Below are 24939 nucleotides of genomic sequence, written 5' to 3' on the forward strand. Positions count from 1 at the left end.
GGCAGCCAGTTTTACAGGAAAGTTCTACCAACATTTAAGAAGCAGGTGAGTCTAATCTTACATTAACTCTTACACAGCAAATATTATAAGCTTGATACCAAAACCACTTACCAACACAAATACAAAAATGCAAAATGAAATATTATCTAATATAATTCAGCAACACAAGATCATGATAAAGTTGGGTTATGACCAGCTTGGGTTTATTCCAAAAATTCAAGGTTAGTTCAACATAAGAAAAGCTATTATATATGTATCATAAACAGCTTAAAGAAATCATTAGTTTCTAGATGTACGCAGCAACTAGTCATGATAAAAACAACAAACAATAAAAGAATTCAGTGAAGTAGCAGGATATAAAATTAATATACAAATAGTCTTCAGATGCACAAATAGGAAACAATTAGAGGACACAATGGTACAGAAAACCACACTGACAATAACACCAAGGAAAATAAAACTTAGAAGTAAATTTAACAGGAAATGTGTATAATCTATTAAAGGAAATTTTAAAACACTCCTGAAAGACACTAAAGTAGACTTGGACAAATGGATAGATATCCTCTGTTCTTGTTTAGGATGATTCAGCATTATACAGACGTCAGTTGCTAAATTAATTTATGAATTCAATGCAATAATGCAATCTAATTACAATGCAAGCTATTTTATGGAATTATACAAGATGACATTAAAGTTCATAAGGAAAAACAAAGCTGAAAGAATAGCTAGGAAAGCAGTGATAAGGAAAGATCATGAAGGGGAGACTGGCACTATCTGACGTTGAAATATACTATAAAACCCCTATAATTAGAACAATACAATACTGGCACATAAACAGACAAGTAGACTTCTGGAATAAAACAGAAAGTCCACCATTGGACCAGAATCCTTATGGAAATTGGGTGCATGACAAAGGTGGCACATCACTAGGCTAAAGAGGGCTTTTTAATAAATGGTGCCGGGCAGCTAGGTAACCATTTGGAAAAAGAAAAAATTAGATCTATGTCTCACACCATTCATAAGGAATTAAACCCCAAATGAATTAGAGATATAAATATTTTTTTAAATGAAACCATGAAGTACTAGAAAAAAAATAGTAAATTCCTCTTTAACTTTGAATGTAGGGAAAAGCTCAAAATCCAGAAGCATTAAAAGAAAAGACTGATTAAATTTGATTACATAAAAGCAAAAAGTTTTGCATAACAAAAAACCTATAAATAAAACGAAAATATATGTCCACACAAAAACTTGTATGCAAATGTTCTCAGCAGCATTATTCATAATAACCAAAGAGCTGAAACAACCTAAATACCTATCAATTGGTGAAAGGATAAATGAAATATGGTATATCCATACAATGGAATATTATTTGGCAATAAAAAAGAATACAGTACTAACACATGCTACAACATGGATGAACCTTGAAAACATCATGCTAAGTGAAAGAAGCATGGGTATTATAACAATAAGCATACCTAACACCCTTGGTTTCTAAATAGCATTCTCCAATAAAAGGAACCAGGAGTCCTTGAAGAAGTATTTGATTCCCGGGATGGGGCATGGAAAATACAAGATGAGCCTGAAATATCTTGTGGTACCAGAAAGAAAGAAAAGGCTCAAAACAGATGGGGCTTGTCAAAAGAACACAGGAGCCAATCAGAAGGAGCTCCTAACGGTCAAAGCCATAAAAGTTTGAGTAATACGCTAATAATAACATGGGATTTTTTTTAGGTGAAATCCACATAACATATACTTAACTATTTTAAAGTGTGCAATTCAGTGAACCATTCTGGTCATGTATAACTCACAGGTTCTTTAACAGTTGTCTTGAAAGAAGTTTGAGGTAGATGACGGTTAGCGCCTCCAATACAATCTCACCGCAAAGAAAGCAAGTTCCAGACCACATTCTGGCACACTTAGTGACGTTTATTAAACAAATATTCATCAGCAAGCAGCACAAAACAGTTCACACAAACTATTCTAGAGCTTGATTAAGTTCCAGCTCTCTCCCCTTTTAGCTGTTCCAGTCACTACTTGCAAGAAAGGTTCACTCAAGGGAGAAGTGACAATATCCAAAAGGCAATGTTCTCTTGCCCTTGGAGTCACATCAGGCAACCAGAAATCCTCCTAACTGAAGGCTAGACCAAGGATCAGTTAGAAATTAAGCCTTAGGCACCATCTCCAAGGGAAAAAGCTACAGGCCTTCCTAGATTCTTATTTCCTCTTCATGAAGTATGGGAAGAGTCTCTAAACTATTTTAGTCAATTCCACTTCTTTTGGATACTTCAGTTTCACCAATGAGAGCCTACTTCTAATATTCATTTTGTCATAAGACGCTAATCTCACCAATAAAAATCCAATCTGCTTCTGACATTCACTATGCTAAACAGCAAAGGCATGGATCAAGCTATACAGAGCTGAAGCAGAGATGGTAGCCATCTACGGAGTATGGCCTTTCTGATATAAAGCTAGGTGACCACCATGGAGTGTGGCCACTTCATTACAGTACTCACTGCCCCTTGAGTTGAGGCTGAAACTAACTGACACATATATAATATCAGATAGTCTATGCAGAAGTATTTTAAAATAAATTATAGACATCATAACTCCCTGGTAAAGACTTTAAGGAGAATAGGTCAGTCAAGAGATTGAGATTAGAGATAACATTACTGCTAACAGATATGAGGGGAAAGGAACCTGATCAACCCTACGGCTCCTCTCTAAACTTGCACCCACATAGCTCTACTCTTACCTCTCTTTAAAACTGTGCTGTCCCCTAGCCACATGTGGCTATTTAAATTAATGGAAATTAATTAAAATACAAAATTCAGTTCCTCAGTCTCACTAGCACACTTCAAGTTCTCAATAGCCACATGTGGCTTGTGACTACTGTATCGATAATATACAGATATAGAACATTTCCATCAACACAAAAAGTTCTATTGACAATGCTGCTCTAAAAGAACAAAGTTTCAAGAGAATAGTACATTTCTGGGGATGGAAAATAATTCAACAAAGAGGAGGCACCCCACAGATAAATTCAAAGAGGAAGGCACTTAGGTTCTGAGTTTCCTTCTAGAGTTCTACCTGCCTTTGATCATGTTGATCTCTCCTTCCTGAAAAATACTGCCATCTAGCATGGAAGGAAGGCGGGGAGGGAGGGAGGGGAGGCAGGGAACCACAGCCTAGGGGAGGAGAAAGAAAAACCTTGAAAGTAACCAGTCTGTTTTGTTTTGTTTTCCCCTTCCTCCTGACTAATGATATTTAAAAAGAAACTCGGGGAGAAATGAAAAAGACAGGCATGAAGCACTGAATCAGGCCGACTGTTCAAAGCAGCTCTCTTAGGAGTGTCCTAAGCACACCAGGAGATGAGGCTTCACTCTTCCCAAATCACTTCAGCAGAGCCGGCCCGGTGGCCCAATGGTTAAGGTTCTGAGGGCTCCACTTCAGCAGCCCGCGTTTGCGGGTTCAGACAGATCCCGGGTGCAGACCTACTCCACTCGTCAGCCATGCTGTGGAGGCATCCCACATACAAAGTAGAGGAAGATTGGCAACGAACGTTAGTTCAGGGACAATCTTCCTCAAACACAGACACACACAAAATCCCATTAGCAGCCCCCAAGTTTTGGTTTGCTACCATGTTCTTGGAGCTTTATTGGACCAAAATAGTGTTTCTGTCAAAGTTTGAGTGGAAAATGACTTTTTCTTTTCCCTGGCAAATTTGTGGTTATAAAATGTGACTAAATTTTAGTATAATTTTTGTTTTTAAGAATTGGTCTTGGAGTCAGGTTTGCTTTTGGAAACAGAGCTCTGAAAATATAATGTGGAATATTTACTGAGTCTACCTATAAAAACCAGACTTGCACTGAATCTTTCAGGACTACTCCTGTTACATAAAGTGAGGCACGCTTGAAATTGTTAAAAAAAAGAAACTCAAGCAATCCTTTGATGGCTTGTTTATTTACAAACCCTAGAGCCAAACTTAATCTAGAAGTCCATATTGCAAATTTCCCAGTGAACAGATAAGTATTCATTTTATCTACCTCTTTTACTCAATAGCAAATGCTGACTTAAAATTAAAAGTATGTAAGTAGAAGAGTTGGAAGAATGGTGCCTTAAACATTTTGATCAATTCTTTAAGCTTTTTTTTGTAAAATAAAATACAGAAAATGACATAAGACAAATATGTAGCTTAGTGAATGGTTATAAGGCAAATATCCTTATAATCACTACCTGGGACAAAAGAAAGGAATTTCCAGCAACTCCCCAAGTCTCTCTCTCTGCCCTATCCCAACCACAATCCCCTTTTCCCTCCAAAGTAACCATTTATCCTGGCTGTCACGGCAATCACTTCCTTGCATTCTCCATGGTTTCCCACCTAAATGTGCAGCCCATTAGACCATAGGTTAAGTCTTGACAATTAAAAAAAAAATTGATTCAACTTTCTCCACCCTACCCTACTCCCACCCATCTTGGCTTTTTTTCCCCTTACAATTAATCTGTTGAAGAACTCGACAGTATTTAACTTACAGAACCTCCCACAATCGGGTTTTGCTAATTATATCCTTTGTCTTCAATATTTCTTGCAAATTGGCAGTTGGATTCAGAGGCTGCAATTTTGGATTTGGTCCCTTTGGCAAAACTTTGGAGGCAGTGTGTTCTTTCATCAGGAGGCATGATTTTTGTTTGTTTTTGAAATTAGTTGCTATTACTGCTCACTGCCTAGATCAACTGGGGTTGCAAAATGATGCTATCCTATCATTTTGTTTTCATTCGTAAACTGGAATAATTTTATAAAGAGATGCTTCCCCTCATCTACCATATGGTTATCTAGTGGTGCGGGAAAGGCAGGACAAATGCTTAATTTTTTCCTTTTATTTATCCAGTTTTCAAGATAACGAATTGGTTCCCTGTCAATTCTCGTAATTTGAACAATTAAGTTTCTTTTTAAATATCATTATGAATGCTGAGACTTAAATATATTTATAGGTTTCAATCCACTGCAATTCTTACTCTAATGAAGCTCTAACTGTCCATCTTTGGTCAGTGGGAGCCTCTTCAAGTTGGATCCTGAGTCCTTTTGAGATGACCCTAGTAGCCTTTGATAACTTCCTTGTCATCTGGTTCCAGGATCATCCTATACATTTCCTGCCCTAAACCTAGCATCAGCCATTTCTCTAAGAAACCTCAGTTTCTTTCAATGGGTAAATGATATTTTAAGATCACAGCCTTGGCCCCAAGGATGCTCTCTGATACTGGGTTGGTCAAAGTTTCTAGATCTTTTAGTGGACATAAACAGAAACACACATACATACATATTCAAATACCTATAGGGGCCAGGCAGGTAACAAATGAGTAATGTGTGATAGAGATGAAGCACAGGGATTGTGGTAAACCGAAGAGGGTATGCCCTGTCTAAAGGAGCCAGATCTTCCAATTTTTCAAAAGAAGCCAGAAATATAAATTTTTAACATGAATTTTCAAACTGTTGACAACTAATTTAATAGAATTAAACACTAGGGTCAAATAAATCACATCTGTTGGCCAGATGTTGTCCATGGGCTATGTGTACTCTCAATTGGAAAAATTTAACCAGTAGTTTATAAACCTGAAGTCACATCATTGCTAACATACAAAAATATTTAGGGAAATAGAATTCTCAGACTGCTTCAGGAAAAGCCAAACTATAGTAAGGAAGGAGAGCAATGTATAATTATTTCCCTCCCCCCAACTCTCTAAAATACTAGGGAGAAAAGCATTTTCTGTATAGAAACCATCTTCTTACTAGGACAGGGTGTGAAAAGGAAAAAGTTATCAGAATAAACTCTTAAAGAAACTCTTTCAATAAAGGCTTAAAGAAAGAAACTCTTAACAAAAGTTTTTATACCTAAGTTCTTGGAGTCTCAGGATGAGACCCACTGCAAATGCATATCATGCCCTTATCCTCATTTTTACCTGTTCTAAAATGAAAGGAAGCTAACAGCATTTCCGCCTCTGCCTTGGCCCCCTCCTGGAAACAGCAGAGACAACAGAATGCAGCTGGGGAAAGAAAAAGATGTGAAAATTCTAAATAAGGCCCCAAGGAAGGTCTGGGGAAGGCCCAGTTATCAAGAAAGACCGAGTTGGATTTGGCTCCTTTGGGGCAAGCTAGTATCATGTGACTTGCCCCAAGCTCCAGAAAGTATAGAAATTACAGGGTTAACCTTTTCAGTTCAAAGACAAGAGAAGGTCAGATTGGACCAAAACAAACACCAGAAGAGCACTAACAAGGTATTTTCCCCTGGTTTCTGTTACTGTCTTTCAAAGAAAATAAGGACCTCAAACCATCTAAAGGGCTCCAAGCCTTTAGGAATCCCAAGCAAAAGGAAGGAGGAAACTAGAAACTTCCCTGGCAGCACCATGAGCCTCCCTCCACCAGCCTCATAGCTTCAGCCTCAAGGTCCTGTGCACTTGGGGTATTCTTCACTGTAGCCTCATGGTCTTGTGCATTTTAGGGCTATTTTATTCTGCATGTTATCAGATCATAACATTTTAAGCTTCTTTCTAATTAAGAGTAAAGTTGGGGGAGGGGACCAGATGGGCTCAAACTACCGTTCTCATAAGTGACTCACCAGGGAGCCAGATGCAGCATGCCCTGCCTTTGATCCTGAAGCCTTCCTGTGTCTCATGTAGGAAAGAGAAAAACAGCTTTGCCTCTGGCACTGATCAGACAGTAGCTTGTCCACCACCTGCCTTTTATACCCTCTAGAAATTCCACCACAGGCAGGTTTGTAACGTCAGAGGAGGAAGTACGAACTAACTTTTAAGTTCCTCTGACTCTAGAAAATGAATTATTTTATTTTCCCCTCAAGACTCCACGTACCTCCAGACTTGTGACCATATCCTTTCTATGAACATTTGAATACTAACAACCACAGCTAGTATCTACTGAGCTCTTTTCATAGTCTGTTCTAAATATTTGACATATATTAACTCTTTGCAGTAGCTATTGTCTTATCCCCATTTTATTTACTTATTTTTTTTTTGAGGAAGATTAGCCCTGAGCTAACATCTGCCAATCCTCCTCTTTTTTCTGAGAAAGACTGGCCCTGAGCTAACATCTGTGCCTATCTTCCTCTACTTTTATATGTGGGACGCCTGCCACAGCATGGCTTGCCACGTGGTGCCATGTCCGCACCCAGGATCCGAACCAGCGAATACCCTGGGCTGCCGAAGCAGAATATGTGCACTTAACCGCTAAACCACCAGGCCGTCCCCTCTTATCCCCATTTTAAAGATGAGGAAATTGAGGCATAGAGAAGTTAAGTAGTCATTTGCCCAGGGTCACAAAGCTAATAACTAGCCAAGCCAAGACAACTTCAGAGCCTATATTCTATTTCCTTTCTTTTTATTATAAAATTTTTCAAACACACAGAAAAGTTGAAAGAATAATACAATAATCAACCATAGATTTCTTGCCTAGAATAAATGTTAACACTTTGCCATATTTTTTATCTGTTTGTATAAATTTTCCTGTGTGCATAAACTTTCTACATATGATGACACTTCTCCCCAAAACACTTCCATGTGCAACAACTAAAAATAAAGACATTCTCCTATATACGATGATACTATTATCACATCCAAGAACTTAATTCTCTATCATCTTCTAATATGGAATCTATCTTCGAAACATTCTAAATCTCTCCTAAACATCCTTTATAGCTGTTTTTTCCAAACCAGAATCCAATCAAGCTTCACTCATTCCATTAGGTTATTATGTCTCTTTAGCTTAGAACAGTCCCTCTACTTTTTCTTTTTCATGACTTTTTAAAGAGAACCAGACCAGCTGTCATATAGACCGTCCTACCTCCTGGTTGTTTTATTGTTTCCTCATGGTGTCATTTATCTCGTTCCTTTGCTCCTGTACTTCCTAATAACTGGAAGTCAGACCTAAAGGCTTAATTAAGGTCAACATTTTGGGTAAGATTACTCTGGAGTTGATGTGTACTTTGCACTGCGTCATCATCATGTCAGACTGCTCCACTGCAAGTCGTGCTGAGTTGGATTACTTGGTTAAGGTGGTGACTGCCAGAGCACTCCTTTGTAAAGACAGACTTTCCCGGGGCCGGCCTGGTGGTGCAGCAGTTAAGTTCGCAGGTTCTGCTTCTCGGCGGCCCGGGGTTTGCTGGTTGGGATCCCGGGTATGGACATGGCACCACTTGGCATGCCATGCTGTGGTAGAGTCCCACATATAAAAGTAGAGGAAGATGGGCACAGATGTTAGCTCAGGGCCAGGCTTACTCAGCAAAAAGAGGAGGACTGGCAGTAGGTAGCTCAGGGCTAATCTTCCTCAAAAAAAAAAAAGACAGACTTCCCTTTGCTATTAGCAAAGAATTTAGAGGTGGGAGGAGGGGTAATATTTTGGCACCATGCAAATGCAAATATCCTGTTCTTTCAAAACCTTTCACCTAATGATTTTAGCATCCATTTGTGATCTTTGCTAGATATAATAATTTCACTGGTGATTTGCTATTCTGTCACTCCTTCTACATTTATAAGCTGGCATTTTTCTGTAAAAAAGAGCTTTCCTTCTTCACCTATGGAAGAAGTCTGGCTCCTTTTTAAAAGGCAGGGTGACAGCTTAGTTCTTTCCTTTTAATTATTGAGTTTTCAGAGTAAGAAATTGGTAACAAAGCCATCTAATGATAGCATATGTATTTTTTTTCTCTCCTCACCCCTTTTCTGAGCATCACTATGGACACATGGATTATTTATTCAGTGTTTTCTAATTACTTGTAGTCGTTATGCTTTTGATGCTCAGAATGTCCTCAATTTAGCCAACAGGGGCCCCTCTGGGCTGGTTCCATTGTTCTTTTGACATAGTACCATTAGTCTTCGAGGACTGCTTTGTTTCCATCTTAACAAGACATCCCGGTCAAGCCTGTGCTCTTCTGTACTGCACTATACAGCCTTTCCTAGAGGGAAGAATGTGCCCATGGAGGGCTCGAAAAAACTCTGAGGAAAATATAATGTCAAGAGCAGATGTATCACTTCCTTGTGGTTATCAAATCCATTTTGATTTAGGGGTTCAAAGGATTTTTAAGATTTTCAGGTCCAGCTACCTGTGCTGATGCTTACAGCTTTGCTAAGACTCCCCAACAAATGGCCATTCGGCCAGCAGGCTAAACAGTGTGAATCACAGGGAACTTACCTCACTCCCATGCTGTCACAGAACTGCCTTAGACTGAGCTGCTTGTATCTCCCACCACTAGTTCTCGCTTCTCTCCTTGGAGCCCACAGATCTCTGAGAAACTCAGCCCTAAAGGATAATTTCCTTTTCTGTTCCCTCTCTCATATTTACACAGGTGGGTTTATTTCCTGGATGGGACTAGACTGATTTTCCAAAAGCCCTACCATGACTCACAAGACCCTACTGCCTTTCAGGCCACTTCATATACTTACATAAAAACACACAAATACAGTATGGGCTGGGATTTTAATTTCTTTTTTTTAAATTAAAAAAAATTTTTTTTTTATTTTTACCTTTTTGCTGAGGAAGATAAGCCCTGAACTAACATCTGTTGGCAATCGTCCTCTTTTTTTTTTTTTTCGCTCGAGGAAGATTAGCCCTGAGCTAACATCCATGTCCATCTTTCTCGACTTTATATGTGGGTCACCTGCCACAGTATGGCTGATGAGTGGTTTACGTCCGCACCTGGGATCTGAACCGGTGAACTCAGACTACTGAAGCAGAGCACGCCAAACTTAACCACTACTCCAGGGGGCCGGCCCTTGGGATTTTAATTTCTATATAAACAAGATCCTTAAGTTCATCTCGAACTCTTCCCAGTCCTGTTCCCCACATATAGATAACTGCCAAGCACAGCCTATTCTACCTCCTGGAATTCTGAATCTAGTCTCTCCTCTCTCCATTTCCCCTGACACTGGTTTGGGCTCCCACTCAACCCCTCTGACTCGATCTAATATGATGGTCTAACCTTTCCCCACCTTAGCTCCTCCTCACTCTGATCCACCCCACAGGCTGCCGCCAGAGCAGTCCTCCTGCTCAACAACCTTCAATTGCTTTACAGCTGCAGAGTCCAGCATGGTGCCGAGCACACTGGAGGTGCTCAGTAATTACTGGTAGAGGGAGGGACTGAATAAAACAACTGGCTAAGCTGCTTGATTTCATGACTCAGTTGTACTGCCCACTGTCATCAGGAGGAAATTTCTTGAGTTTTAAACAAAAGCTATTTTACAAAAAGCAGTATTTAGAAATGAGCTTCACAAAACATTTTTAAATTTGTGGTTACTTCATGTGTATCAATAAATATATTTTAATAGTATTTATTTGATAAATAACTGCACAAAACACTCTGGTTGCATACATTCTCCCTAGTGCTCAGACTTTCAAGGAATAAACTGTAAATATGAAGTAAGAAAGAAAAAACAAACAGCATATTGTTATGTGGAAAAATGCTTAGATTCATCAAGAATCTGGAAAGAAAATCAAAGCAAAATAACTTCACGGTATGATGATACATTTATTAAACAAGCAATCAGAAATCAAATTTGAAAAGCCAGTGTTGTCAGCCTGGGAGGAAGTTCACTTCGCTTTAGACACTGATGATGGCACTGCAAATTGGCTCAGGCTTCTGGTGAACAATCGGGTCTTGCATAACAACTATAAAACTTCTCACACCTTTGGGTTCAATGATTCACAAGGAGGAATATACCTTAAGGAAGTAACTCTTTAAAGAAAAACAAATTTCTACACTATTTATATTAGTGACAACTAGGGCATATCTCAAATACCCTAAATAGGAGAAAGACCAAGCTAACCATTTATTACTGTGTATATCAACACCAAGATATATTACAAAGTCACTTAAAATGACAAGCACGTGACCTATTTCAATAAATGGAGGTATACACTTGGTTTTAGCAACAGTGTCTATAATTAAGAACAAGAGCTCTGAAATCAGACATTTCTTGGTTTGAATCCTGGCACTGCCCACCTGTACGCTGTCAAGAAATGTTTCTCTTCTAAGAATGGATTTACCACGTGGCAGTTTTTTGCTCTTGAAGAGATGTATGTATTTTTATTTGAGTAGAAAAGAGAGATGGTTAGAGACCAGGCTCTTGCATCAGACTGCCTGAGTTCAGATCTCAGCCCTGTCACTTGCTGGCCCTGTGACCTTCGGCAAGTGACTAAACCACTTAACATTCCAGCTGCAATTCATGTGTCTAAGATGGCTAATATTAGACTGATACATGGCTAATAATATGACCCACCCCATAAGGTTCTTATGAAGTTGAAATGAGGTGATGCCTGTAGAGTGCTTAGCATTGTGCCTGACATGTAGTAAGTTCTCAGTAAATGTCACCAATTTGTATCCTTCAATTAATATTTATTAATCACCCACTATGGTCCAAGCATTGTATCAGGTGCACCCACGACATTTAATCCCTACAAGAATCTTACAAAGTGAGTGTTATTATACAGAAAATTTAAAAAAATAGGCTCAGGGTTGGGGGAGGTGTCTATGTATATTAGGTGTGAAAAAGAGAATGCAAGATGGTTGGTAGTTCCCAACTACAAATATGTAAAATGAAATACACTTATACATTTGCAATGATATGCACAATTAGAACTTAACGATCATTAAGTCCATTTTGTTTAAAGTTAGTCAAGTTTCTTTGTTTGTGTTTTTAATTAGAAGCAAGCAAGTATGAGTTGGGGACCCAGTGCCATTGCTTTTATTAACCCGTGCCCTTCCTTCCCCCAAACAGGGACCCTGCCTGGTTTTAAATGTCACTTGAGTGCTGGCTTACCTGAGAGCAAGTGCTTACCTGGAGGAGATAGAGGAGTCCTGGGACAAACAAGGTGAGTGGGTACAGAGACTGGTACGTTGCTAAGGCAAGAAAAATAGCACTGAGGAAGGCACTACCTGTAAAAAGAAATAAATGTATGGAATAATCCAGCCTCATCAATCAGGATTAGACTCAGCAAGTCCCCAAAACAAGAAACTTTCCAGAACTGCTCAAACAATCACCTGCCAAATGTCTACCAGTACACAAGGTGCTAAGCAAATGCACACAGAGTGAGAGCTTCTTGGCTTGATTTCTAATGAAAGGAAAGCAAGGAAGTCAAAACCATTTACTTTTGGCAACCTGAGACACTCCAGGTATATTTCTTGAAAAACTTTCAGACATGGAAAGATTTTTCAAAACTTCAGCCCAAAGATGAATAAAGGGATCAAGTCTATTGGCATCCAGGCCTATTTAACTTATTAATTGATATAGCCTACAAGTTATTGCTTATGCTATTCAGAGCTGTGAAACTTATCCCTTTGCATGTTGCCACACTCCATCACTATTTTTATAACATTCCTTCCCTAGGTACTCTTTAGGTTATATATTTATTATTTTTTTCAAATTAAAACATATTAATTTTTATTAATAATGTCATGTCCCCATTCTTTATATAAAATTGACCACTACAGAATCATTAAACATGATGTTATAAAGAATTTGCAATGACGTTGAAAGATGCTTATAGCATCCTATTAAGTGAAGGTTATAAAAGACATATATACTATGATCCATTTAAAAATATATGCAAACACATTTCTTAAAAAAAGACTAAAAGGTTAGGCCAGAAAATTCACAGTGGTTATCTCTGGGTGGTGAGATTATGGATGCTTTTTCATTTTTGCTTCTCTGTATTTTCTAAACTTTCTATAGTGAACATGGTTTGTTTTCGTCATAAAAAAACACCTGATTTATATTTTTTTAAAAATAGCCACTCCCCCAGAGCAATCAGGCAAGAAAAAGGAATAAAAGGAATCCAAATAGGGAGGGAAGAAGTGAAACTCTCGCTGTTTGCAGACGACATGATCTTATATATAGAAAACCCCAAAGAATCCATCGGAAAACTGTTAGAAGTAATCAACAACTACAGCAAAGTGGCAGGGTATAAAATCAACTTGCATAAATCAGTAGCATTTCTATACTCCAGTAATGAACCAACAGAAAAAGAACTCAAGAATACAATACCATTCACAATCACAACAAAAAGAATAAAATACCTTGGGGTAAATTTAACTAAGGAAGTGAAGGACCTATATAATGAAAATTACAAGGCCTTTCTGAGAGAATTGGATGATGACATAAGGAGATGGAAAGACATTCCATGTACATGGATTGGAAGAATAAACATAGTTAAAATGTCCATTCTACCTAAAGCAATCTACAGATTCAACGCCATCCCAATCAGAATCTCAATGACATTCTTTACAGAATCAGAACAAAGAATCCTAAAATTCATATGGGGCAACAAAAGACCCCGAATTGCTAAAGCAATCCTGAGAAAAAAGAACACAGCTGGAGGCATCACAATCCCTGACTTCAAAACATACTACAAAGCTACAGTAATCAAAACAGCATGGTACTGGTACAAAAACAGGTGCACAGATCAATGGAACAAAATTGAAAGCCCAGAAATAAAACCACACATCTATGGACAGCTTATCTTTGACAAAGGAGCTGAGGGCATACAATGGAGAAAAGAAAGTCTTTTCAACAAATGGTGCTGGGAAAACTGGAAAGCCACATGTAAAAGAATGAAAATTGACCATTCTTTTTCACCATTCACCAAAATAAACTCAAAATGGATTAAAGACCTAAAGGTGAGACCTGAAACCATAAGGCTTCTGGAAGAAAACGTAGGCAGTACACTCTTTGACATCAGTATTAAAAGGATCTTTTCGGACACCATGCCTTCTCAGAGAAGGGAAACAATAGAAAGAATAAACAAATGGGACTTCATCAGATTAAAGAGCTTTTTCAAGGCAAATGAAAACATGATTGAAACAAAAAAACAACCCACTAACTGGGAAAAAATATTTGCAAGTCATATATCTGACAAAGGCTTAATATCCTTAATATATAAAGAACTCTCGCAACTCAATCACAAAACATCAAACAACCCAATCAAAAAATGGGCTGGAGACATGAACAGACATTTCTCCAAAGAAGATATACTGATGGCCAATAGGCACATGAAAAGATGCTCATCGTCGCTGATCATCAGGGAAATGCAAATCAAAACTACACTAAGATATCACCTTACACTCATTAGAATGACAAAAATATCTAAAACTAATAGCAACAAATGTTGGAGAGGTTGTGGAGAAAAAGGAACCCTCATACACTGCTGGTGGGAATGCAAACTGGTGCAGCCACTATGGAAAACAGTATGGAGATTCCTCAAAAAACTAAAAATAGAACTACTATACGATCCAGCCATCCCACTACTGGGTATTTATCCAAAGAGCCTGAAGTCAGCAATCCCAAAAGTCCTGTGCACCCCAATGTTTATTGCAGCACTGTTTACAATAGCCAAGACGTGGAAGCAACCTAAGTGCCCAGCAACAGACGAATGGATAAAGAAGATGTGGTACATATATACAATGGAATACTACTCAGCTGCAAAACAGAACAAAATCATTCCATTTGCAATAACATGGATGGACCTTGAGAGAATTATGTTAAGTGAAATAAGCCAGCAAGAGAAAGATAATCTGTGTATGACTCCACTCATATGAGGAATTTAAAACTATGGGCCAAGAACAGTTTAGTGGATACCAGGGGAAAGGTGGGGTGGGGGGTGGGCACAAAGGGTGAAGTGGTGCACCTACAACATGACTGACAAACATTAATGTACAATTGAAATTTCACAAGATTGTAACCTACCAATAATTCAATTAAAAAAAAACTGAAAAAAAAAATAGCCACTCCCTTTCAAATGGCATAAGACAATGAAGTAACCTAAAAGCAAGTACCTTAAAAGCAAGGCTAGAGAACCCTAGTTTACAACAGAGGTTTCAAAGTGGCCCAGAATTAGGGTGCAATTGATGATCCAAGGCTGGTGTCTTACAACGGTAGTGTTTCATAAAATGGCAGTACCCATGGTCACTCTTATTAATGTGGGGTCAACTGTTTACCAAAAATAACAGACATCCTCTCAATGATGTTTCATAAAAGGAGGAACTAGTCACTCCACTCAGTCCAAGGAATTTTACCCTCTCCCAGCTCAGCTCCAGAGACAACAGAAGGAGATGTTCCATAGGATCACTTGCCCACCAAAATGGTCTATATACTTGAAACATCTAAGAGCCTTCTTAGAAGAAGGAGGGTCATGAATATGACTACTTCATAGGACATGGAGTGGAACGGAAAGAACTTTGAGTGTTCCATCCCTCAAACCAAGGAAACTCACCAGCTAGGAATAATTCATGGTTGAAAGAAAGTGGAAAGAAGGCAGAGAAAGGAGGAAGCTGGAAGTAAAAGACCAAGGACAGAATTCTATGGGGTGGGCTGTCTTGCCATGTTGATTACTACCAGGCATGATGTCCTATAGCCAGGGTACTTGTAAATATGACTGAGCAGGGACAGGGTCATGCCAAGCCAAGCTGATCCACCAGCAGAGGCCCCCACACACCTGCTGAGCTGCAGACACCTATAACCAGAACCAGGTCAACTCTGAGATAGGGAGATGGCAGTGGTGGGAAAGCAGCTGTTCTGGAGCCCAACAGCTAGGGTGGGCTCAGGAGTCCTTGACTTGGCCAAAAATCTGAATGACATTTTGTGGAAAACTGGCTAAGAGAGGTAAAAACTGCAAAGAATTTTTAAAGTTAACATGGCTTTCCACAGATACTGGGTGTGGGAGAGAAAGGAGGCCCATGTGTCTATTACCAGAGGAGGGAGGCTAATGTTCTGCCTCCATCCATTCTTAAAAATGTGGTGAAAACAAACACATGACTTTCACCTCTCTTCCCCAGGAGACACCAGGGAGTGAAATAAACATAGCCACCTTCTGCCCTAATTGCCTGAGATCAGCAATTACTCATCAGGAGTAGCTGACTATTTATAAGGCCCAAGAGAGAAGAAAGGGCTCATTAGCCTAATAGAATGGACTTGTGAGTTTTAGAATACTTGTTCCCAAGATGAGGAAGAAGCAGTCTGCCTGCCTTGGATGGAATCATTAGGAAGGAAAAATTCCTTTCTGCTATTCTCTCTGTCAGTAAATGGCATTAATATGCCCCGGACACTCCAGCTGTGCTTTCACCCTCTTCCTCCACACTCCTTACACCAGTCACATGCTCTGTTGATCCACCTCTGAAGCATTCGCCACTGCAGTTCTCACTCTCACCAAAAGTTTCAGCAGCCTCTTCCTTCTCCTCCTCAACGGTCTCCCCAAACCCCTCCCATCTGGTCCATTCTCCACAAAAGCACCAGAAGGATCCTTCTAAAACAGTTTAGATTGTGACAAGGTCCTCTTTAAAGACTTCTGATGGTTCTATTTCATCTATCAAATTAAGTCCAAACTCCAAAAGCAAACAAGACCCTTCACAATCTGGGTCTTTTTTCTCCAGCCTCACCTCTTACCACTCTGCTACACACACCCTGTCCCCCAGCTATATTGGATCATTCCCTCATTTTTGAAAACATCATGCCCTTTCATTCTTCCATGTCTGTTCTCAGGCTATTCATCCTGTCTAAGCTGTCCTTCTCTGCCGGCTTTGTAGTAGAGACCCACCCTTCAGTGGCCAGGTCTCATGTCACTTCCTCTATGAGGCCTAAGCAGAGTTTATAACAATAGTGATTAGAGCTACATTTATCGATCACATACTAGGTACCAGGGACCTACCCTCTGTGTCCTCTGCATCAAGAACAGCGCCTGACTCAAAAAAGGCCCCCATTAAATATCACAACAACCTCGGGAAAGCTCTATTCTTTACCCATTTTTATTCTATCCATTTTACAGATGAAGAAACCAAGGCACAGAAACAGAAAGGTTAAGTAATGTACCCAAACCCACTCTGCTGATTCCAGTGCCTATTCTCTTAACTCATTCAATACTGATACTGTCTTATAATAATTTGCTAATGTTTCTCTCTCTCCCCATTTGTCCATGAGTTTCTCAAGGGCAATAATCCTCTCTTAACTTTGAATCTCTCTACCACCTGGCATATGTGTGAATGAATGAATGAATATCATTCAGTGATACATATTAAATTCTTTAAAAAACGCAAGCATATTAAAGGAAACCAATGTTCTTTTTTTAATTGAGATATAATTGACATATAACATTATATTAGCTTAAGGTGCACAACATAATGATTTGATATTTGTATATACTGCTAAATGATCACCACAATAAGTCTAGTTGAAACCAATGTTACTGAGGAAGGAAAACTTACGAAGTATAAAACACAGGGTAATGAAACATGGGCAAAGCACAAAATAAATCTGACTCTTGAAAAAAACAGAACCTGCAGCATAGCAGCTGAGGACTTGTTATGGCAGGGGGCCGGGCACAGAGAGTGCTCTCTGTGGAGTACACTATCCTCGGATGGCTGAGGCCTGCAGTCCGGGGGCAGAAACATAGTGCTCCAACAGTCAGGAGCCTGGTGTGTGGGATGCTGGGGCAGGTGTGGATGGAGCGCATGCACAGTCTGATCAAAGTGAGGGGAGTATGGAGGCACACAAGACACTCAGAGAGGGCTGAGATGTTTGGAAAAAGCTAGAAGGGGCAAGAAGAATGGGTTAGGAAGGCAGAAGGAGGATGATATATGCTTGGGGCAGAGTCAGGGGAGATAAAGAAAAGTAAAAGGTGGCTTCAAATATTTTAGACAAACTGTTCAATAAGCAAACATTTCTGGAGTGCCCGCTCTATGCCAAGTCTGTGCTGGGTGCCAAGGAGACTGGTGACTCAGACAGTCTCTGTCCTCAGAGAGTTCCCGGTAAACAATGACAAAACACAGGAGGAAAGTACAAAGGAAGCATACCTGGCCCATTAGGGCAGGCTGACAGCTGAGTTATGAACAATGAGGAGGTAAGCCAGCAGTCCAAAGGACCAGCATGTACACAGGCAGGAAGGTGAGAGAGAGAATGGTGTGCTGGGGGTGGGGGGCTGGGAACTGTAATTAGCTCAACATGGCAAAAACAGGGTGAGAATTAGGAGGAATGACTAGAAGAGGGCACAGAAGGGGCTCTTGTGGATGTTGGTAACATTCTGTTTCATTCTTTCTTTCTTTCTTTTTTGGTGAGGAAGATTCACTCTGAGCTAACATCTGTTGCCAATCTTCCTCTTTTTTTTTGCTTGAGTAAGATTAGCCCTAAGCTAACATCTGTGCCAATCTTCCTCTACTTTATATGTGGGTTGCTGCCACAGCATGGCTTGACAGTGGTGTAGGTCTCAGCCCAGGATCTGAACCCACAAACCTGGCCCACCAAAGCGGAGTGCAATGGACTTAACCTCTATGCCACAGGGCCAGCACCAGCATTGTGTTTCTTAATTTGTGTGCTGGTTACTCAAAACCAAACAAATGGTTTTGGTTACAAGACCAAAACAAATTAACATTTTGTGAAAATTCATTGGACTATCCACGAATGATTTGTGCATCTGTATATATGTTATACTTCAAATAAAAAGCAATCTACAGCTACACGTAAAAGAATGAAACTACACTGCTATCTTACATCATACAAAAAATGAACTCAAAATAGTTTAAAGACTTAAATGTAAAACCTGAAACCATAAAACTTCTAAAAGAAAACATAGGCAGTACGATCTTTGACATTGATCTTAGCAATATCTTTTCGGATATGTCTCTTCAGGCGAGGAAACCAAAAGCAAAAATAAACAAATGGGACTACATCAAACTGAAAAGCTTCTGCACAACAAAGGAAATCGTAACAAAATGAAAAGACAACCTACCAAATGGGAGAAGATATTTGGAAATCATATATCTGATAAGGGGTTAACATCCAAAAAAAAAAAAAGAACTCATATAATTCAATGACAAAAAAACACAATTCAGTTAAAAGAAAGGCAGAGGATCTGAACAGACATTTTTCCAAAGAACACATAAAGATAGCCAACAGGCACACAAAAAGATGTTCAACATGACTAGTTATTGAGGAAACGCAAATCAAAACCACAATGAGATATCACCTCACACCTATTAGAATAACTATTATCAAAAAGAAAAGAAATAACAAGCGTAGAAAATGATGCAGAGAAAAGGGAATCCTCATACACCTTTGGTGGGAATGTAAATTGGTGTAGCCACTTTGGAAAACAGTATGGAGATTCCTCAAAAAATTAAGAATAGAACTACCATATGATCCAGTTATTCCACTTCTGGGTATTTACCCAAAGAATAGAAAACACTAATTCGAAAAGATATCTGCTCCCCTATTTCACTGCAGCATCATAAACAATAGCCAAGACATGGAAACAACCTAAGTGCCCCTTGACAGAAGAATGGATAAAGAAGATGTGGTGTATAGATATATACAATGGAATACTATTCGGCTATAAAAAAGATGAAATCTTGCCATTTGCAACAACATAGCTGGACCTTGAGAGTACTACGCTAAGTGAAATAAGTCAGACAGAGGAAGACGAATACAGTATGACTTAACTCATATGTGGAATATAAAAAACAAAATAAAAACAAATGAACAAATTCATAGAAGCAGACAACAGACTGGTAGTTACCAGAGGGGTAGGGGGCTGGGAGTGGGCAAAATGGGTAAAGGGGGTCAACTGTATGGTGACGAATGGAAACTAGACTTTGGTGGTGAGCATGCTGTAGTATATACAGATGTCAAATTATAATATTGTACAACTGAAACTTACATAATGTTATAAACCAATGTTACCTCAAAAAAATTATAATCTAAAAAGTCTGCAAGAGGTATGTAGGGGTCATATGATGGAGGGCTTAGCTTGCACAGTCATCCAAAAACATCTACCCACAGGCCTAGATATGACATTTCAAATAATGCCTGAAATGGCAGCCTCATTTGGGCAAGAGGTAGAGCATACTTCTCATCTAACCAGGAGGAAGTATGCCAAGAGGACTCTGAGTTTTACCAAAAAAAGATGTAACCTACCTTTTATCTGCTAGTAGAGCCCAGATACTCACACGCTAAGTTTTCTGTACAAGCCCCAGTCTTCAGCCTTATCACGAGACCATTAAAGTAAATCAATCAAATGTATACATTCACTGGCTATAGTATCAGGGAATTTCATCATCTACCCAATCTAGCTTTGAATATGTTTTCCAACTGTCTATTTGTGTCAGGGTGGGGGCCAAAACAAGCCTAGGCAGGACCTGGGGTAACACTCTGCCTCCAGGGACTGCACCTTGAAGTGATCTGGGCCTGGGTGGGTGGCATAGCTACAGGATAGAGTAGGAATGCAGATGAGGTGGGGCCGTGAACGCTTGTTCAACATCTATATTTCAAGTGGAATGAGCAGAGGCTAGGTCATAGACAGTGACCTGTGCTGAGACAAGCAGTGGGACAGAGTGGAATGTGGTCAAAAGGACTCAGGTCCTAAAGGACACTCAGAAGAGAAAGTTGCGCTAGGGCCTGAGCAACAAGCAAGATTGCTGGGGAGGAGGAGATGATGCTGGGGCCTGGCCCAATGTACTACACTCCTTGCCAAGTGCTCTTTTAACAAGGCAGGCTCTCTCAGACTAGTCCATCCATATCAACGATGATGATAATTTACTGAGCACATTCTCTGTTCCAGCCAGGACTGCAAGCACTTTAGACATATTTAAGTCATTTAGTCCCTCCAATAACTCCATGAAGTGGGTACTACTACTATCCCCATTTTACAGATACGGAAACGGAAGGACAGAGAGTTTATTTGCCTAGGGTCACAAAACCAGTGAATAACAGTAATAGGATGTGAACCCAGACAGTCTCATTCCAGACCCTGTACTCTTTTATCTGCATCACTACGCTACCTTCTTGATGTCAATCTATGGCTGTGCCATAAAAATCACAATAAGCAGAGCGACTATTTGTTGAGCGGGTTCTGCTAAGGAAGCATACTAAGCATTTTATATTTCTCATTTTCCTCCACTAATCCACGAGGTAGATATTATCTCTGTGATCAAACTGAAGCTCTTGAGGCTGTGTGATTTGCATGAGGCTACAGAACTGGTAACCTGAACTGGCAGGTTTTGAAGCTGGGTTGATCTAATGAAACCCCAGGCTGCTTGGTCCTAGTGTCCTTGGGTCCTTATCCTCTACAACTGTCTTCAAGGGCAGGGCTTTACCCTAGAGGAACCCGATACGAAGTGATGGGCTCATCAGGCCTCAGGATCATCACTCTGACATTGCTCTTCTAGGACTGGGTGCCAAGAAGAGAACTTCTCATTCTAACCTTCTCCTAGTCGTCCCCAGACGGCTCAGGGAGACCCCATCAATCCTGAGGGATCTTTTAAAAAGGAGGATACTATTGAGAGTGACAAGCAGCACCACCATTTACTGAGCACTTAGTACATGACCCTACACCATGCTAAGTGTTTTACATGCACCATCTCATCCATTCTTTATATTCACCCTATGCAGCAGGGACTGTTTCAATCCTCACGTTACAGATAAGGAAACTGAGGCCCAGAACAGTTACGTGACTTGCTCAAGGTGATACAGCCAGGAAATGGTGGAGCCGGGATTAGCTACCAGATCTGTCTGACATCAGAGCAGCCTGAGCTCTTAATCACTCTGGACTGCCTCTGATAGTACTGGGATCCTTCTTTTTCCATGGGAAGCAAGTCCTGTCACTCAGGCCTCTTGTGATGGAAGAAGAGGAGTTGGAAGGGTCCTTAGGTGGCAAAACTCAAAAATTCCTACTCTGGGACATCTCATTGTTGACAAATGCCAACAGTGAATAAGCAGGAGTACCTATTAACATCTGTTTGTTTTCCTTTTTAAAGCCTAATGAAGACTACTTCACAGGGATGGAATATTTTAATTAGCTCACTGAAAGGCAGAGTACCCCTTAACCAAAGCACCAACCTTTGAAGTGAAACCCAAGCTGCCCCACTAAACTAACATCAACCCTGCTCACAGACCTGTGTTTCCTGGCCAACACCCCAACAAGGACATCACAATACAATGGCCTGGGCCTTGTCCTGGCATGCAGCTCTCAGTGTGTCCCAGGTAACCCTGGGCTGCCACAGAGGAAGCCAAGGGAGAGTAAGTAGAAGGAGTCAAGGGGACAAAGCAAACAAAGCCACTCTCTCCTGTGGGGCACCTGCTCCATGGAAGTCTGGGGAGAGAGTTGCCAAGTTTACTTCCGCTGTCCCTATCTTTTTATTAAGCAAGTTAATCTATTTTTAATTATGTGCTCATTGAAGAAAATTTGGGAAAAAAACAAATATGAAAAGGAAACATGGGGCTGGCCCAGTGGCACAGCGGTTAAGTGCACACGTTCCACTTCAGTGGCCCGGGGTTCACGGGTTCGGATCCCGGATGCAGTCATGGCACTGCTTGGCAAGCCATGCTGTGGTAGGCGTCCCACATATAAAGTAGAGGAAGATGGGCACGGATGTTAGCTCAGGGCCAGTCTTCCTCAGCAAAAAGAGGAGGATTGGCAGCAGATGTTAGCTCAGGGCTAATCTTCCTCAAAAAGAAAAAAAAAATCAAAAAGGAAAGAAAAATCACTCACGAACTTACTCTACAGAAACAAGTATTACTCTTTTGGAATCTATTTTCTATCTAATTTTACTGTTTTAACATAGTTCAGACTACATTTTATTAAAATATACAATTTTGTATTCTGCTTTACAAATGTATTCTCACATAATTTACAATTATTTTTAAACATCATGTGCATGGGCAAACTGTATTTTATTTAACGACATGGGCAAACCATGTTTTACTTAGCCATTCCTCTCTCTATTTTGAAGTATTTTCCCATTTTTCTAGTCATTATAATAATCCTGCAATTAATGACTTTGCACCATAAAGTTTTGTCTGTATTTCTGCATTACTTTAGGATGAGTTCTCAAAAGTACAAACATTTTAAGACTACTGCCAAACTGCTTCCCAAGAGGACTGTACTCATTGACAAGTCAACTTGCCATGGGGGGAATACCTATTTGATAGAACCTTTGCCAGCACTGAGAATTATCTTCTAAAATCTTTGCCAATCTGACAGGGGGAAAAAAAAACCACTTCTTTGTTATTTCAGTTTGCTTTTCTTTAATGATTATCTATGTAGTTGAATATTTTTTCATATATTTTAGTCATTTATATTCCTTCCTTTGTGAATTCTCCCGTTTTCTTCTTTAAATAAAAAGTGAATTATTCCCTTATTAATTTTATTAAATATCTAATTATGTGGTACAAATGTCAAACGTAGAAATAGGACTTGCAGATTTCATAACTGAACTAACTTTACTGTATACACTATTAGTAGGGATTACTAATACACTCCAAGAGTTAGAGTGGTTCAGAGACCTAACTAAAACAGAATTCTTCAAATATTTTAATAGATTAGAAATGTAATTTGTGATGGTCTCTATTTACAGGTGTCAACAATGAAACATAACTTACATGTCCAGCAAAAGTGAAAGCCTGGGACCCCATGACAAATATACCTGAGGAATGGAAGTGGAGGTGGGGCAAGGTGATGAAAGACTTACTTCTCATTTTATATGTTTGAATTTCTTTTATTCTTACCAAGTACTTGAACTACTCCTAAAATTAAGAAAAATTAAATTTAGATTTAAAGAAACTGACAAATATGTGACCAATGTCATACATGATTCACATGAAATAAGTGATAAGAGTTCAACAAAATTGTGTGTATAACATTACAAAAATGTCTATGAATTTATTCGACAGAAATCTAGAATAATATAATAATAAAAACATTTGCCCTGTGGAACCAAAAACAACGTAGCTGCAAAAGAGATACACGTAACTTCTTTATATGTTTTTCCCCTAAACAAAACCTCTCCATTGATTAAAGGATTGTACAAAAGATGTTTTTAAAATGGCACACTTCGTTTTTGTGTGAGATGCCTACTGCACACACCTTCAGAGGCCATGTCTTCAGTCTTTCTATCTTTGTGCTCAGCCATTTTAAAGGTGACATTTCCAAAGGCCAATGCTCATAGTTCCTCTGCCAGGCTGCAGTATATATTCCTTTATTTTAATAGACACCTTGATAAATCGGTCTACCTGAGCCTGCTACTCTGGAAATACAGACTGAGGCAGGGAGTATTCTCAGACGGCAAAGAGTCTTTACTATTTCAGAGTTGTTTCTGATGAAATGATCACAATCTTCAGAAAAAGACAATTCGGTTTATGCAATACCTAGTCATTTTAAGTAACCTGATAATAAGTTAAGCTAAAGGGTCTACAGAAAGACCACCCACAGCCACTCTAAGAGAAACAACGTCTAATGAAGACCTAAATCATTCCCATGTGCCACTCTAAACTGTAAGTAAAAGGTTCTATGTACAACTTTTGATTCTTTATTTCCCGAGTGTGCAAACTATTCAGCAACAATTTAGGGAAATAAGAACTTTCATACAACTTCTTACGGGAGTACAAATTGGTAAAACGCTTAAAGGCAATTTAGCAAAAAATTTCAGTAATCTTAAAGAAGGTGCACACCCAGTGTCACAATAATTCTATTTCTAGGACTTTACTGTAAGAAAATAACTGGGGGCCGGCTCCGTGGCCAAGTGGTTAAGTTCACGCACTCCGCTGCAGCGGCCCAGGGTTTCACTGGTTTGGATCCTGGGCGCGGATGTGGCACCACTCATCAGGCCATGGTGAGGCGGTGTCCCACATGCCACAACTAGAAGGACCCACAACTAAAATATACAACTATGTACTGGGGGGATTTGGGGAGAAAAAGCAGAAAAAATAAAATGAAGATTGGCAACCATTGTTAGCTCAGGTGCCAATCTTTAAAAACAAAAAAAGAAAAGAAAAAAGAAAACTGAACATGGGTGCGAAAATTAATGTATATTACAAAATTAATTGTAGTATTATTTTAATAGCTTAAAACTGGAAAATTACCTAAATATTTAATAGTAGAAGTTGGTTAAAGAACTTCTCTACATT

At 39.5% G+C, this 24939-nt stretch overlaps 1 protein-coding gene across 1 annotated transcript in view; it reads right to left on the reverse strand.

The window, feature by feature from the left end:
* The window catches only part of PIGU (phosphatidylinositol glycan anchor biosynthesis class U), an 89255-nt gene that overhangs the window by 26108 nt on the left and 38208 nt on the right, over nt 1–24939 (reverse strand). Inside the window, exon 7 of the mRNA XM_046679681.1 lies at nt 11836–11933. Coding sequence (XP_046535637.1) covers nt 11836–11933 — 98 coding nt within the window. The remainder of the gene's footprint in view (nt 1–11835; nt 11934–24939) is intronic.

The sequence above is a fragment of the Equus quagga genome, chromosome 12 (genome assembly GCF_021613505.1).
Source record: "Equus quagga isolate Etosha38 chromosome 12, UCLA_HA_Equagga_1.0, whole genome shotgun sequence".
Taxonomy (NCBI): Eukaryota; Metazoa; Chordata; class Mammalia; order Perissodactyla; family Equidae; genus Equus; species Equus quagga.